Genomic DNA, 17,192 nt, shown 5'->3' on the forward strand with positions numbered 1-17,192 from the left:
TCATGGCTGTGCTGCCAGAAGGAAAAAGGGGCCTGGACTGTCTCTACATTTCTGCTCCTAAAGCTGCTGCCTTATGGAATGTGTACTACCAACTACTATCACAATGGAATGTCTTCACAATCTCTTCACAACTGATGGTGCAAGTGCAGAACGCATTTTTATTTTGTAAATGATAGCTGAAGGTTCCCAGTTTGGGTTAGTTCAATATTTAGGTCTAATTAACTGAAAGGATAAGTGTACCCCAGGGGAATGTATTTGAACAGAAATCAGTGCACTGCAGCCCTCTAACAAATTAGTTTGGTTCTTGTTATCCATAGAGCCCTAAAGAGCTAAAAGATGTTTAGCTCATCAATGTTATTTTGAAGAAAATTACTTCAGAGTAGAGGGCTGTTTACCACCAATTTTGGTCCAGTGTAAATTTGCGATGATACAAGAAAATTGCAGACAGTTTTCATGGGATACAAAAATGAAGTCACTGTATTAATGCCTATCCTCAATGTTTTGGCACAAGTGTTGGAAGAGACACAGGAATCAAAACTAATGAAACACTGCTCTCTGCTGGACACATCTACTCCATGCAAATACATTGTAGGCCTGAACATAAGCACGCTAAAAACACAAGAAAATGTGTACTGTTAAACATTTTTAATTAGGTAGTGGCACCTTGCCTACAAAGCAACATCACTCTTACCATATGGTTCATCATATTTCAATTATTGCCATGTTTGCAGTTTTATAGGCGATCTTGCATCATGATTTTTCATTTTGGGGTCAATTCGATAGTAGTTCTATTAAATTTAAAGAAATGTAATAGTTTGGAGTTTGCATGTTCTCCCCATGTTCGCGTGAGTTTCCTCCGGGTACTCCGGTTTCCTCTCACAGTCCAAAGACATGCAGGTTAGGCTGATTAAGTGGGTAAGTAAATGGTGTGTGTGCCCTGTGATGGACTGGCGACCTAAATGTAGAGCTGTGAAGAAAAACTCATGATGGTCGCAGCAGGATGAATTCAGAAGTCTACACAAAATCATGTCTGCCAACTTATGGAGAAATGTGTCCAAACTAGTTGGGAGGAACTTCACCATGCTGCAAGACAATGACGAAAAACACACTGCAAACACAACAAAAGACTTAATTATGGAGAAAAAGCGGAAGGTTTTAGACTGGCCAAGCCAATCAACAGATCTTAACCCAACTGAACATGCATTAGACCTCCTGAAGAGGAGATTGAAGGAAACCCCCCCAAAAAAAAAAAACCACTGAAAGAGGCTGCAGTAAAAGCCTGGAAAACACTCACAAAAGAAGAATGCAACAGTTTACCGATGTCAATGGGTCGCAGGCTTCATGTAGTTGTTACAAGCAAGGAATTTGCGACCAGATAGTGTCATTTACTTTCATTTACATAAATACTCTGTTCTAATACTTTTGCTCACCTAAAAATTGGGAGGTTTAATACCAAAGGTGCTATGTTCTAAGTAGTTTAACACATCTAGGTGTAAATATCAGGAAATAAAAGCTGAAATTCTGAACTTGTCTCGTGTTCATCTTTATGTCAACCCCAAATGCATTGTGTATAGCCAAAACAATGGAGATTTTTTATATATATATATATATAAAAAAATTCAAGGATTTAAGGTTAAGTGCTGTTTCATCTTTAAAGCTTTGTTTTTTTTAAAGATGTGTGTGCAAGAAACTGGTTTTACAAAAAACACAATAATACTGTTATACTTCCACAAATAGATCAGATCACACACAGCATGAAAGTCATCCAAAAGTACAACATTCATTAAGTTTATTGGCAGAACATGTATACAAGTTATATTGGAACAAATTCTCCTTTAAAAAGAAGTACTCTTGAGAAAACTAGAGGGGAAAAACTTGGCACTCTTGGCAAACTGATAAATTGAATATGCTTGGGAGCTGTGGCTGATATTGATCACTTAATTAGGGAACAGATCTTCCAAAAAACAATTTTAAGAAATCACTGTAAATAAAGACTAGTCAACATTCCTCAATCGAGACCATGGAAAAGCAGGAGTAATTAATAGCAAAGGCAAGCATTTAGATTTCAATGGACTATTGAACTGGCACACACAAATACCAATTACACATTAATGTAAGTACAGGGGGGGAAATCTGAATTACTGTTGACCTTATGACTAGTATAACTAATATGGGAATGACTTGTCTATATCAGCCAATCTCTAGTCCTGGAGGGCAGCAGCATATATGACTATTTCTGGTTTTCTTTCAATCTACAGCCAATTCAAATCTTGAAAAGAAGGTGTTTGGACTCCTTCGCCAATTAAATTAATCGCTCGTGCTGAAACGCCCCGAAAACCAGCAGAGACGGCAGCCCAATTTGACACCCCCCTGGTGTAGAATCCCCAGGATCCCCAATGTATTTTCAAGAATGTTAGGTAATCCGTGGATTTTCAGGAGATATTTAAGGACGCCTTGAACCTCTAGTCCTATTGCAGTCTATGGGCAAACTGACAACTCATAGGGGGAAAGTGTGTGGAAAAACCCACCTAAAATATCCAGACAGTGTCTTCAAAGGCTGTTGTTAATAAATGAATGACTCATATGGCTTAATCTGCAGTTCAGTCATTTAAAGAAGAGGACTTTAGAGGTTTCCAGCGTGATTCCATGGCGCTTTATGAAAAACAGGGCATGACATTTGAAAACGCAAAATGCCATTATTAGTAATCGTTAGGCACTGCATCATGACACCAAAAATAACATGGCATCAGTAGCTCACTGATTAGACACGATCACTGAGGCTTCAAACAGGTTCATGGAACTTCAGTCTATAATAATGAGGTCTCATCTCGGTGTGTGCAACTCACCGACATGTACCCATTTAGTGCAAGAGGGGGGATAAAAATAAAAAACAAAACATTTCAAGTTTCCATCAAGTGGCAAACAGTTCTAAACAGAATATTAATACTGACCACTAGTATTTCAAATAAGTCAGGGCCAACTCAAATTATTATTATTATAATTTCAGTTATCAATTCTCCATTGAGGCTGAAGCTAAGACTGCCCATAAGTACAGATATTAATCACAAACAAATGATAAGCATTTTTGTACTGAAATAGACAATTAAATTTACTGGGAACCAAACATTTCTTATGCAATGCAAACTTTTTTGTCAATGATGTGAAGCAGGAAGTAAAATGAAAACAGGGCTAACTGTTTAATAGTATTTGGATTTAAAATGCCCCAAAAAGAGAACATAAAAATTACAGTGATCATAAAAATTATGCGAAGGTTTTTTTGGTCCAAGTCATTAAAAAATGAATAAAATATCAGCTGGCTATATTATTAATATTATTCAAAGGCAAGTTATACATAGTCAAACCTTAGCAGACCCCAACTATCTTCAAAACTTAAGGTTTTGTCATTAGCTACTCAATCATTCAGTGAAACTGTGAATAAGGTTATTTGCTCTCATATGTGAACTGCATTACTTCCAGTAGAATAAAATACTAGCTTTGTATAAAGGGATATCTACACCCCATGACATGGTTGGTTTGGCGAGACAGACACACTTCAACTTTACATTTCCAAAATACCTTTTGCTGTTCTTAACAAAAAAATGTCTTGGGGCTTTACTGTCAGAAATAAGACTTCAAGTACCATTCAGATATAAATGCTAAATAATAATGGTATGGCACATTAAAAGTAACCCTTTTTATTGAAGTGCCCTGGAAATTCCCTTTGATAATACGTTAACAGTAAAGACTGCTGAGGCTGCTAATTTGGAGTTCACAGTAATTGCATGGGTTATCAGAAACCAAACGCCCAAGGAAATCCCTAACCCGAAACCTAGCCGCAGCACTGTGTGCATACAATTTCCACAGTAACCTGACATCTGACTAAGCCAGCTGTTAATAAAATCAGTTTAAAGCGTTAAGTGAAAACAGCTGGCCAAAAGGCATGCTAAATTCAGTATTTTTTACATTTTAAAGTACTTCAATCGCTTGGAGGCACAATTAAATACACTCGGTTAAATGAAAGAAAATATTAAATGGTTATCAAAGTAGGCCAATGCAGAGATTTAAAGCCTGTTGTCTAGTACACTGAAAGCACACCATTCCAAGCAGCTTTTTATTGTCACCTTTTCCTTTTTTCCTCAGGGAAAAGAAAGAGCTGAAGATCAGATGGGCCAGAAGGTTGATGTTGACCTGGTCTATAGGGAACAGGAAGATGAGCTCAAGGTGCCAGCTTGTCTCCCCCCCGATCAATGCCCTTGTGGCTGGGAATATGCAGGAAGGTGCACCTCTCCTTTTTGATGCACCCGCTGTTTCTCCAGAAGACACACTCGCCTGGCATCCTGCAAAGAGAGGGAGAGGAGCTGCTGAAAAGTCCTGCTGTGCATTTCTTTCACCCATGAATCAGCCAGCTCATTGCACAAATTAGGTCTACCTCCTGGCTGAAGAATTACAGCAATTAGCAAACCCGGCTGATTGGAACAAAATACTGGGGAGGGCTTATACTTTCTGAACCAGGATTACACATTTTGATAGCAAGTACCATAACTAACTGCCATATGTGCAGGAAAAAAATAAAGTAGCTTTTATTAAAGAGGCTTGCTTCTTCACATTTGGCATGCAAGTCCCTGTATGTGTGTGTGTGTGTCACGACATTTGAATACTTGGTGGGATTGTCGTACCCAAAACCAGTGGAAAATAGCACACAGAGCAATTACAAAAAACAATAGCAGAAGTTGTGAATCATGCCATTTATTTTTTTCATATGAAAAATTAAGGATTGACACTTTACCGCATTATACCCAGGTCGATTTTATCTTTTATACTGCATTCTTAAAGGGAGGGGTCTCCCTTTCCATGAAGCTACGGACCAATTAAGTTGGCCAGGTTAACACCGCTAAATGCAAATGCTGTAGTAGGAGATGATTTCTACTCACGTGGGGACGGACTTTGGCACAACCTCGGGGGGTAGCTCGGTGGCCTGTTTGGCCGACTTAGACGCCCCTAAGTGTGGGTGGATTCGATCGGGGTAGCGAACGGAGAGTACAGCCCCCTCCAGCCCCTTACCCTGCAGGAGAAGAGATGCTGACCATGAGGAGAAGGGTAACGGATCAAAAGGCTTCTTCAGCTAGTCTCTCAATCTGAACGCATTTCTTACAAGCGCAAGCACTCAGGATTAGCGATGGGCTAAGTCCAGCCCCATGCAGCCGTGCTCTCAAACTGAAAGAGGGTTGTCAGCAGATTTCGGACTGTGCTTGCGTACAGCACACAGGCACACTTACGTGGAATTCCTTGATGGCCGTTTCACAGTTGCCCTTTCTTGTGTAGTTGACAAAGGCGCATCGCCTGCTTGGCAGCATTTTGACAGAGTGAACGGGCCCGACACTGCAGGACAGAAATAAGAGCAGGGGCATAGTCAGGAGGGAGAGTAAAACACCTTACAACCAACTCTGACACGGGAGCGCCACCCATCAACAAAATCAAATAAATGATTGACCTAGGACATAATGTAGACCTAGGTCATTCCACACATACAACACAGACCACACCACAGCACCACTGTCCATTCCACCAACTCGACTCGCTTACTCGCTGTAACTGCTCAGGTGTCGAGTGAACACTGGGGACTTACGTGCTAAACAGACTGTGCACCGTGTTTCCGGTTACAGTAGGGACCAGGTTTCCAACCCACACTGGGAAAAGCTCTCTATATTGAGGAGGAAACAAAGGACTGGTGAATACCAGGGAATATCACCTTCCATCTAGTTCAGGTTTACGCAACTGTACACATGTTTTTTCCCTGCATATGCTGATTATTAGAACACTTCAGGCGTAGCTCAGGCAGAGTGAGGGAAAATCTTTTGGGGTCTGGGCTACCAGAGTGCTTGGGATAGTAACAAGAGACTAAACAATTTCATTTGTTTTGTTTTTTTTTAATTGATGATCAGACAGCTCAGGAGGTAACCTGAAACAAACAAATTGTCATATCAATTAGCCATTACATATATGTTCAGTGACTCCCAGAGTGAAAACTATTAACAGACACACAAAAAACTAAACATTTCAGGTGACAGCGTGGATCGTGACTCACGGTGTTACTTCCTTGACAAAGTTGGCCTTCACTGGAGGTTTGGGTCTGGGGTTGTATAAGGGCTGGGTTGGCACTATGGTCGCTTGGTTGGCTGGGGGCTGGGACTTCTGCCCGGCGACCACCCATTCTTCCTCAGCCGATTGACTGGCATTCGCCACTGGGGGGCTACTGCTACCAAACTTTTCATCTGTGAAGACACAAGGAGCCACATTCAAGTCTTAGACGCTCTTATAAAAAGTCATTATGGAAAAGCAGACCTGCCACCGCTCGGATTTCTCCATAATGAGCCTACTGGTCGTGCACTGTTCCAACCACCATCATTAGACTTGACCAATTTCCCAAAAACTACTTCATTATACCATTTAAAATCACCATGTAGGTGATGGCCCTAACACCACTTGAAGAGATAAAGGGCCATCTTAACTCCTAGCACCAAGAACTCCCTGCTACTGAACCACAACACCAATACTACAATATGACCTACAATTGATTGGAGATAAGGCATACTCTTTAATGTGATGAATCAAAAGGAAGTAGGCTCTGGGATGTTCTTACCCTGGATATTTGAGAAGGCTTCCAGAGCTTTCTCTACTGTTCCGTGGATTATCAACGCATTGGAGCTCTGCTCTTTCGAGAAACCCATTTCCTGTGAGAAGGTTTTCAACACGACAGTCAACAAGACTGATCTGATCAAAATAAAGTATAACACTGAAGCATACGGCAGATTTTCTTTGTTGAACACCGTTAATGTGTTAGAAAGTGCATGGTATGGTTAGATTAAACAGAATATAGCCTCCTCAAGATGTACAGTAGTGGATGGAGAGGGATATTCAGCACACACTGGAATACATTTCATTACAGGCATTTGGCAGACACTCATAGAACGAGGTGCTGCAAAGACTAGATCACGGGTGGGCAATTCCAGTCCTGGAGGGCTGGTGTGTATTCATGTTTTTGTTTCCACTCAGCACCCTGGCTGAATAGGCCAATTGACTGTATACACAAACAATGGTTCACTCGTAGATAAGAACACAGTAAAAGGTATCAACAAGTAAGTAAGGGCACAAGAAGAGTCTTATCAAGAAATGTAGCTAAGCTGTCAGATGTCGTAAATGTCAGGGCTAATTAAGTCATTATGCCCAGAAGTTGGGAAGAAAACCAGAAGTGTATATGACCATTGTTGCCCACCTATGGATAAGACTGTAAACACAAGTGTTCCACATGAATTACACTCAAAAGCTGAAACCCTAACGGCGATTAGTGGACAGAATACAAAACATCACAAACATTATTTAACATCACAAGTGTGGATGCGGATTAGCGGTGTCTGGGGGTGGTGACACCATCGGTTACCATTAGTTGCATTATCTGCACACGCATCAGCTCCTGTGCAGCATCGGAAGAAGTTCTGTCCAGCTGCAGAACGCTCTTAAAGGCCACTGCAGCGTCGGAGTATCTCTGTGGGGCAGTGATGGTGAGGGGGAGGGGGTGCTGTTAGCATAGCACATCAACCTCAGTGCATGCCCCATCCCTCTCAAAGCACAACTAAAGTTGTGTAGCGAAAGAGCATTCATAACCGTCTAAAGAAATGACACGCACACACCACATGCCAAAAATGTCTGCGGGTAGTTCTACACCGCAGATTCATGTTATAGCTGTGAAGATATAGTCAGTTTGGCTGAATAAGTCAATGTTACCTTTAGCCCAGCGAGAGCCCGGCCTCTCCTGTACAAGCCCTTGATCCAGCCTGGGCTCATGGCCAGGCTGATATCAGCATCGATCAGGGCCTTCTCATACTGCTGCATCTTCTCATAACAAAACGAGCGGTTCCCAAACAACCTGGCAAACCAGGGCAAATATCAAATATCACACGCAGCTTACATAAGGGTATTCTGTAGCTTTCTGTAAGCACACAAAGGACCTCAGTTCTTAGAAAGAGCTGTCAGACATTTTAGGAAGCAAAATACAGGCATGGGGGATCTAGGTGTGGGGTGCAGGGCAGATATGCCATTTATATATATATATATATATATATATATATCATTAACATTACATTACTGGCATTTGGCAGACGCTCTTATCCAGAGTGACGTACAGCTTATTAGACTAAGCAGGAGACAATCCTCCCCTGGAGCAATGCAGGGTTAAGGGCCTTGCTCAAGGGCTGTGCGGATCTTATTGTGGCTACATCGGGATTAGAACCACTGACCTTGCATGTCCCAGTCATTTAACTTAACCACTATGCTACAGGCCGCCCATATATATAGTATTTAGCAGATGTATGAATCCTTAACTTTTACTTTAAAAACCTGTTGCATGCTGAGAAGAATGTATAAGATATACAGCAGTTACCAAGAATGTTCTTACCGAAAATCTTTAGGATTGTGCTTTATTGCATCAGTAAAATAAATCACTGCCATTTCAAATCGTCCAGAATTCCCCAACTGGTTACCAATAACTGGGGGGAGAAGAGGAAGTATATATTTTTTTAAATCATGGAATTTTCATGATCATTATGAAAGCAATAAAGTTAGGCGAGTAATGTACTAGCAAAACTCCAGTAGGTTCATGTTGAAAAACATGTCGGAAAACATGTCAGACAATGTGTCAAGATCAGTAGGGTTAATAACTTCAGTTTGTTACTTACCTGCCAGTTCAGTACTTCTTTTTTCAACATCCTCAATGCTGGCCACTTGAGCATTCTGTGAGTTCATGAGGCAGTTTAGTTTATAATGCAACTGTTAGTTGCACCAGCTTTGAGAAACCATGCTAGTCCACCATTCAGAATTGCTTAACACAGTTAAGAGTCTATACAGATGACTAAAAAAACACAGCTTTAACGGAAGACGCCAGAATAGCAAATGTGACACATTTGCTAAACGGAATAGAAAACGTGTCTTCTGCATTTCAACATGCTGCTATTAAATCAGGCTTATTCAACTAGCAACCAAATGCATCCCTCAACAGATGTAAAAAGAAGAAAAAGAACATTATTCAAATGTAGCCAAAATTAAGACTGCCTATGTCAGTAAACTTTCCACTTCCCGCCAGCGATTCAGACTGCAATTTGTCATAGATCAAGAGGAAAACATTTTAAATAGAATCTGTCGCATAACCCTAGTCTAAAATTAGGATAATTGATACTCAGTTCCTCTGAAACTTCCAAGGCGTGGCTCGAGCTAACCCCACTGGCTAACCCCGCCACCATCTTAATCCTCACCTGCTGGTGCTGCCGTGGCCTTTGTTGCTGCAGCTGTGGCTCCACCCCTCTCGGGCGCGGTTCCACCAGCTGCCATTGCCCAGACTGCTGTGGTGACTTCTGCTGCTGCTTCTGCTGCGGTGATTTCTGCTGCTGTTTCAGAGCTGGCTTCCTCGAGCTGCTGCTCTTCTCCTCCCTTTTCTCCAGCTTGGCCTTGAGCTCCAGCTTACGCTTTGCTATTGTGGCTGCTTTGGATACAAAACAGCTGTTCATATCTAGCACCTGCAAGGACAGAGTGGGAGAAGACGAGTAAGAAAGGATACGTGGGATTCAGCACAGGCACTGTGCTGAGTTTACAGGGAAGTACATATCTGTAATGGACAACACTAGGCATTGGGGGGAGAATAATCAAATGCTAACCTCTAGTTCACTGCCAATGCTTTCCACTTCGCTGTCTTCCTCCTCCTGTTCATACTCCTCCTCTTCGTCGTCCTCAGAGAATCCATTACTGTGGGGCTTATTCTGTACGGATGTAGGAGCTTGAGTCTTCTTTAAGGGTCCAGCATCAGCAGCTTTATCAGCACTTTTATCACATACACTCTCACTATTCGAGAATTTAGACTTCACTACAGAGTTCTCTACTTCATGATTGTCCTAAAAGCACAGGAAAAGAGTAACGGTCAGCACAGAAGATACAAAATTCTTGTTCCAATAAAGGCGATACAGATGATCAGTGTAGATCAGGCAATTAAGAACCAATGGCTAAACATGATGGCTCAAGGAATACCACTTACACCATCTATATTTTTATCAGTGTTATTTTGCTCCTTTTCTTTCTCTTTACGCTTTCTTTCTTTTTGTCTCTGTTGGGAGAAAAAGACAAACAGGTTTTCAAATGAGTCATGTTTGAAAATTGAACATCTGTAGCAGCCATCTGTGCTTATAATAAAGAAATAAGTAAAATCAATTCCAATTAGCTTTGTCACCACAGGCAAACCTTCAATTAATCAGTCAAGTCAACAGGCGTCACACATTACAAAACAAATACAAATCCTACCTTGATGTACATGAAGCATTTACAGTAAAGGTCTACTGTAGAAAATAGAAACCAGTCTATGTTACAGAAACCTGACTCATCCTTAATAAAAGACTACATGTTTAGCCAAGAACAACAAGTGCTGCAAAGACTTAAGAGAGATTGTTCAATTAGTGATTATGAATCAAGTAATTTATGGTCAGGAAAACCTTTGGCTCTATGTTAATGAAACCCCATCTGTTTAAAAATGATTTCAATCAATGCAAGGAAACAAATTTGCTATAGCCAAAAAAAATAAAAAAATTTTTTTTTTTTTTTTTTTTAGATTTAACAAAGCTTCGGATTGCAAAAATCTACCTAATTCGGCGATACTCCATTTTAGGACTTTGGATCAAGGTTCTTAGGCTCTTGTTTAAAAGCAGTCATTTTGCACAATATGACACGCAACAAACAGGAAGCTTGAATGTTTACATAACTGTGTGCCACATCACCACTTTCCAGGTCAGAGACCTTGCCGATGATGCACCAATATCATGGCCACCATGTCGGTTTGACACTAATACATGCCTTTATCTCTCCAGTTAACCAACCCAAGGTCCAATGCACCTTACATTACTCACAACAACTCACAAAACAGTACAAGACAACTTTGTGAACCTTCTCAGTAGTATGCTAATTACTTTATTGAAGCCTGAAAAATAGCCACCTGATCACTAAATAAAACAAAGTCTTGGTGCAGCATCATCATCATGACCTGACAATACCAGGGAGTGTCATGGTAAGTTGACAGGAAGAAAAACATTCTAAAGCTGTGTGCACATATACCAAGAGTCCAGGAAATGAACATTAAAAGATCAGAGCTTGAGCTGACAGTGCGAGACAGCCTGCTTTCTAACGTCTAAAAGCTCACTCCTTATATATCCTGAAACTTGTACAGAAGTACGAATGGGAAAACACAAGCTCTTATGCAACTTTTTTAATGAGCCTATTCATCACTGTTATTTGTCTCCCTGTCATAATCTCTCCTTGGACGCTCTCCAAACTTTGACGTCATATACGCCTCCAATAGGGAGTTTCCACTATCTCAATACATTCTTCAGGTGCACTTTCTTGTGGCGCCTTAAGAAATCTACAAAGGACATCCAATTAATAGCCGAGTGTAATTCATCACCCAACTCCTCTACAGTCAGTCCTTTGAATCTATCCAATAAATTATCAGATTATCATTTCCCCATCATCTATATTGTTTTCCTCATCTTTTTGCTTTAACCAGGCCTTATGCTCCTCCCCGTAGGGTTGGGGTATTCCCCGACTGCTCGCTCAGCATGTTGAATCTCCTCCAAGGTCATGCTGGAACTCATTCTATGCATGGCCTCAGTCAGACCTTTAACCTTGCTCCTTAGTACTCTAAATCTAAGTCCCCCGACTTCAGACTCCTCTGCTGACAATTAGGGCTGCTCATTAGCTCTGAACTGCATATTTTTCCTCTTACGGGCGTTCCTGCTACCAGCTCAATGGCGTGTGCGAGGGGTTAACAATGCATTCCTGCCTAACCCATCCTCCTGTCAACCTCTCATCAGGCGGGCCTAGGGCCGGGTCCTCGACAAGCCCCAGTGATGACTGAGGGATTTAAAAAAAATGGCATGACCTGTTTGTTTGTTTTGTTTACCCTGGGTTTGGCATGTGATGAGATTATGTAAATACATAGATTTGGCACCTAATGGAAGATCCATTGGCCTTGAGTCTTGAGCCCAATTTCCAACCATCAGTGTGAAACTGGTAAAGCAAATATTAAAACACAATTTTGTGGAAATTGTAATATGCAACACAGGTACTCACCAATTTCTTAAGCCTTTTTTTCTCTGCTTTTACTTTAAGTCTTTCTTCCTCTTCTACTAATTCTTTGGCATTTTTTTCTGCCTGCTGAAAAAGACAGTATCGTACTTTCAATGACTGCGCTCAACTTTACAGCAGTAAATGACTGTACCTACAACTACGGCCACGTAACTGGGGCAAGATACTTACTTAAGCACAGAAACAAGAGAAAAGACACATCACAGTGGCCTTTCGTTGACAGAACCATATGTTGAGCAGATGTTTAAAACGTTAAAACAATGTACATTCATACTCTAACATTTTATTACTGAATACAGTAATTCAAACAAATAAATGTAAAAGAAAGATGCTATTACACATGAAAGTAGTTGAAAGTAGTGCATTTGTATATATCAACCTAATTTGCACAATAGTGCATAGACTGAACCATTCAGAAGTCACACTCGTAGAATAGAAAATATTGCATCATAATATAAAACATTTTCATAGGCTACTGTCATTTTCTCATAGTAGTTTTTTATTTTATTTTATTATTAGACTGCTTTGTTTATGAGCTGAAGGCCCATTTTCAGGAAATGCTTGACTTCCTGCCAAGTGCATAAAACGTATTCTTGTTTTCATACAAAATATTTGCATAATGACTAATAGGTCACAATATGAATGTGTGTTACTCTGAAGCGTCACTGTATGTAATGTTGGTATTGCCGTGAGGAATGGAGGATTCGCAGCCAGGCCTTGTCGGAGGCATGTAAAGATAAGGAAGGTGTCCTTGGATGAGTTGTGAGGATTGGGATAGACAGGGATACATGCAGCATGAATCCAAAAGGCAACAGAAAAAAATAATGGTGGCATGGTTGTTCCTTTGTCTATATTACATGTGAAGTCTACAGTATAACCTTGAGGTCTTTACTGTATGCTCGGGACACTCTGTCAATCCAAAAATATTGTCCCCTGTGTGCTCCAGCAAACTTTGCAATGATAAGCTTTTTTGATTCGATTGTTTCAGTATTGAATTTGTTTTAAGACAGTGTACCCAGAATTCACTAAACCAGAACGAACCAACCAACCGAGTGGCTAACACTGGGAACACCACACACTTCAGTGAAGTGAAATTTGCATTATCCGGTTAGAAATTGATTAACTAGTGAACTGAGGAACAGAAAGGTGCAAGGAACTCTCCCTAATTTGCAGGAATTTGCAGGGTTGGCCAGTACATCAACGTAAAAGTAAAACGTTTTTTCACACATGAATGCAAATGTCCAGTCTGTCAAACATTTTTAAAAATCCTTCCCTTTTTACACACTTTCCACCCATAATACCCACTTGTCGATATGCATAATCATTCTGTGAGTGAAGTAAAAATTATGTTTTATAAAAATCATTATAAAACAGGAATTTTCCCCACTAGGAATTCGCACCATAGTGAAAAAATAAAGAATAACAACTCTTGTCTCTGCCCAAAACACTCACCTCATGCATAATTTTTTGAAGATCCGTTCTGTACAGTGGGTGGGGTGGGTGTGGACTCCTAGACCTTGGTGGTCCATGTTCTAGGAAATTTCTGGGGAACCCACAAAATGCTTTTTTATCCTTACGGTCTTCATAATCGCTGTCATCGTCTGTATAGTCGTCATCATCCTCGACATAGCCACTGCCAAAATCATCATGACCCGGAACTGAAACAGATGGTGTCGACATGTTGAGTGAAAAGAGGCCTACTAATATGCCCACAAGTGCATCCTTTTTAGTTACAGATATGAATAATGTCTAAGTCCTAAGACAGGGAAACAGCAGGCAGACCTCGAAATGACAATGCCATCTTTCTTTGTCTTTCCATGTAGGTCCCTGTACAGGAAGTTTCCTTTCCACCTGTATAATTTTAGCTTTTCCTGCAACACTTCCAGAAAATATTATCTGAAGAGATTCTGCATTTGAACAGGGCACTGCTATTACCACCTGCGATATACTCCCATTTAGGCGCCATCATAAAGAAGCATCTGAACAAAGGATTTACAGCGTAAATTCTCTCTAAAAATCATTTGCACTTTATCCTGTCTTGAGGGAACCATTACCTAGTGATAAAAATGTAAACCAAATGTAAATACAATCCATTCAAATTGGACAAATTTTCAGATTTAATGGAAGCTGAAACCTTAGCCAAAATCCATGTTGCCCCAACAGCACAAGCAAATCAACTGCATATACTTATTTCTGAAAGACTTACCATAATAACCACTGTTAAAAGGGTCTAATGTGTTATATCTGGCAGTACGTCCACTGAATAAATCCACAAATGCCTCCTAAAGAGAGGAAAAATGTTTGAACTCTTAAACAGTACACCAGATTCATGTGTTGTGCATTTACAACTTACATGTATATTCTAAGCACATTAAGGTCATTTAATTAAATATAGAGTAATATTAACAATTCAAAATGAGTCTTTGAGTTGACATAATATCAGCTACTGGAGTCATTGTCAGACGAGCTTCCACAAAAGCTCACTGCATACAGTACTTAGACAATTGTACTCAGTCTTGCAGAAAGTTGAATTACCAATACTTACATGGACTTGCATGAGGTGGCGGTCCTGATGAAGGTGGAACATCACTGAAGAAGAACGAGAAGAAAAAAAATCTTACATGAGAGACTGCTGACTCCCCAGTCTTATCTGGCAACAGTACTAGCTGCAGGCCTAACTGCCTAACAGATGTCAGAATCCAAAAGTGAAACTTATGAGTTTCCCGTGAACTGCACGCCGGTGAAGCTTCTGTGTATTTGCGTCAATCTTTATCAACCTGCATTTTGTCTTGCATTTATTCTTCTATGTCCACGATGACCGGTATAAGCCACTTTTAAAGGACGTGTTCAAGATATGTACTAAGTTCAGAATTATTCAGACAGTTGCAACAACCACAATACAATAAAAAATCCACGCTATAAATAGATGGCGGTGCGATAAGGATGTCTTATAAAGACGTCTTTATCGCACTACTATCTATTTACATTATGTATTATGTACTGCATAAATGTTGCGTACGTGTATAGGCAACAATGGCAGCCAACAGTTACTTTGATACGTTTCAATAATTAACTTCCTGGTAGCCAGCTAGCTAGTTTACGAACAGGGAAAACGTTCTACGCACAAAAATCGGGGTTACCTCGTGAATAACCGATTGACTGACAAGTCTGTGCTTGCTAAACCAGTCACTTATTTATGTAACACTAAATTCCAAGTTACAGTACAAAAATAAAAGTGCTATTATTGTTAGCTTGCGAATTTACCATTTCAATTCGGTAGCTAGCTAGCATATTCTCGCATTGCTTAATGCAGCTAATATTATAGGCTGAAATTTAAAAAAACAAAACCCTGCCATATGGGCATCATAGTGCTGTAGTTGTATTCTATTCTGCGAAAGTGTGTATATACCTAGCTAGCTATAAACGCTATCCATCGTAAAACAAACTAAAGTACAGGAAAATGTACAGCTTGTCACATATGTTTGTTGGCTACAGCAAAGAGTTGAAATGGTATTCAATAATGTGCCGTCTTACCCGAATCCCAATCTAATCCATCAGACATTTTTCCTCTGGTGCTTATATTGTCGACTTATGAAGACTTATTTTCAATGTTTTTAAATAATACAACACAGTTCACTTAAATCACGTAGTTCTTAAACTTATCCCAGCGACAAAACTGCTTCCTCTATGATCTAACCGCACAAAAACACGCATGCGTGATCTTAAAGTCACAGCCAAGTTAGGCTACAGCTCTGACTATAGCCGGCACAGCTCAAACTAACTCGACTAAAAAAACGATTTTTGGAACTATCCCCCAAAAAAAAAAATTCCTAGCATGGCAAATCAGTGGAATTTGCTTCTGTATTGAAAACGTACGCACAAAATAAATGTTTACCAACAAAGAAAAAAGAAAGATGCACTGAAACCCTGCCAGTTAGCCCACTGAACTGTAAAACCCGGGGTTACTCAGGGATAAAAATAAAAAAACTTATACCCTTAAATGTGCATAAAATAAAATATTATCAAACGTCTTTCTGAATGTACTATTGCAACGCGCTTACGAGTTACCTATTTAAATATCGAACATTAATGCAATTGATTCAAATTGTACGAGCTTCTTAAATTGGTTTGTAAAACTTCCACGACTGTATTTGTCCATCTTTATCGTATGAGGTCCAGCCAGGCCAGCGGCTGGAGACCCTGTTGCTTGCTTAACTACCTTATCACCGTCAAACGATTTAAAAAAAATAAAGTAACACAAAGCATAACTTGGAGAACAAATCAACCATAACGACTACAAATGAATGGTAGTTGTAGCTATAGCACGTTGCTAACGTTCGTCTAAAAAGCTTGCTAGCTTTAAAAAAAATATCAAATTCCATCATGCATTCAACACAGCAAAACGCAGTCTTGCAAGATTCGTCTACTTACATATTCGATGATGTTGGGTCATGACTTCGTAAAATGTAACAAAATAATAACATCGAGTGAAAGCGAAGAGCCTGGCCAATTCTTTGCCACATATAAGACTCAGTGCATAGCTAGCTAAGTAATGGGGCGACGGGTCAAATTCTCATATTTTCTGTAGGACGGGACACTTATGCTAAATAGAGGGGCTGGACTTTTCACAATACTTTTCTTCTTCTTCTTCTTCTTTTTTGTTCCGTCCAGCAGGCATTCTTTTTCTTAACACGTTTGTCCCAAGGCGTCTGGAGTCAGACTACATCTAACATGTATGTAGGCCTATAAGAATATTATTACACTCTTAATTTCACTCTAAATGCATCAGATACATAAAGATATTAGGATGGAACATGTGTTTTTAGGGCCAGTTTCACAGACACAGATTAAACTTAATCCTGGATGAAACTTTTTTTTATTGAGTTTTGTATTTAAAATTAAACTTAAATACAAGACACACTTTGAATGGTGATGGGTTAAAGAAAGAGGTAAAAAAGTTCTAATTGGGTGGATAAAATTATGAATGCTGAAACCAGTATTAATGGCTTAATTGTATG

At 40.0% G+C, this 17,192-nt stretch overlaps 1 protein-coding gene across 2 annotated transcripts; it reads right to left on the bottom strand.

Annotated features, from left to right (window-relative positions):
• Positions 1-1,755: 1,755 nt before the first annotated feature.
• si:dkey-33c12.4 (uncharacterized protein LOC560112 homolog) lies at positions 1,756-16,759 on the bottom strand. Of its 2 annotated transcripts, none has more exons than XM_061246412.1 (18): positions 16,606-16,759; positions 14,720-14,763; positions 14,381-14,456; positions 13,627-13,832; positions 12,160-12,243; positions 10,079-10,147; positions 9,705-9,938; positions 9,306-9,566; positions 8,733-8,787; positions 8,453-8,543; positions 7,783-7,924; positions 7,439-7,543; positions 6,641-6,731; positions 6,086-6,272; positions 5,627-5,701; positions 5,277-5,379; positions 4,932-5,062; positions 1,756-4,337 (listed from the first exon to the last, which is right to left on the bottom strand). In XM_061246412.1, exons 1-18 carry the CDS (start codon positions 16,625-16,627, stop codon positions 4,217-4,219), a joined length of 2,097 nt encoding a protein of 698 aa, XP_061102396.1. In that variant the 5' UTR covers positions 16,628-16,759; the 3' UTR covers positions 1,756-4,216. The 2 variants fall into 2 exon arrangements, with proteins under 2 accessions (XP_061102396.1, XP_061102395.1); XM_061246411.1 differs by lacking the exon at positions 16,606-16,759 and adding an exon at positions 15,709-15,865.
• Between the last annotated feature and the right edge of the window lie 433 nt (positions 16,760-17,192).

Source organism: Conger conger, chromosome 6 (genome assembly GCF_963514075.1).
Source record: "Conger conger chromosome 6, fConCon1.1, whole genome shotgun sequence".
Classification (NCBI taxonomy): Eukaryota; Metazoa; Chordata; class Actinopteri; order Anguilliformes; family Congridae; genus Conger; species Conger conger.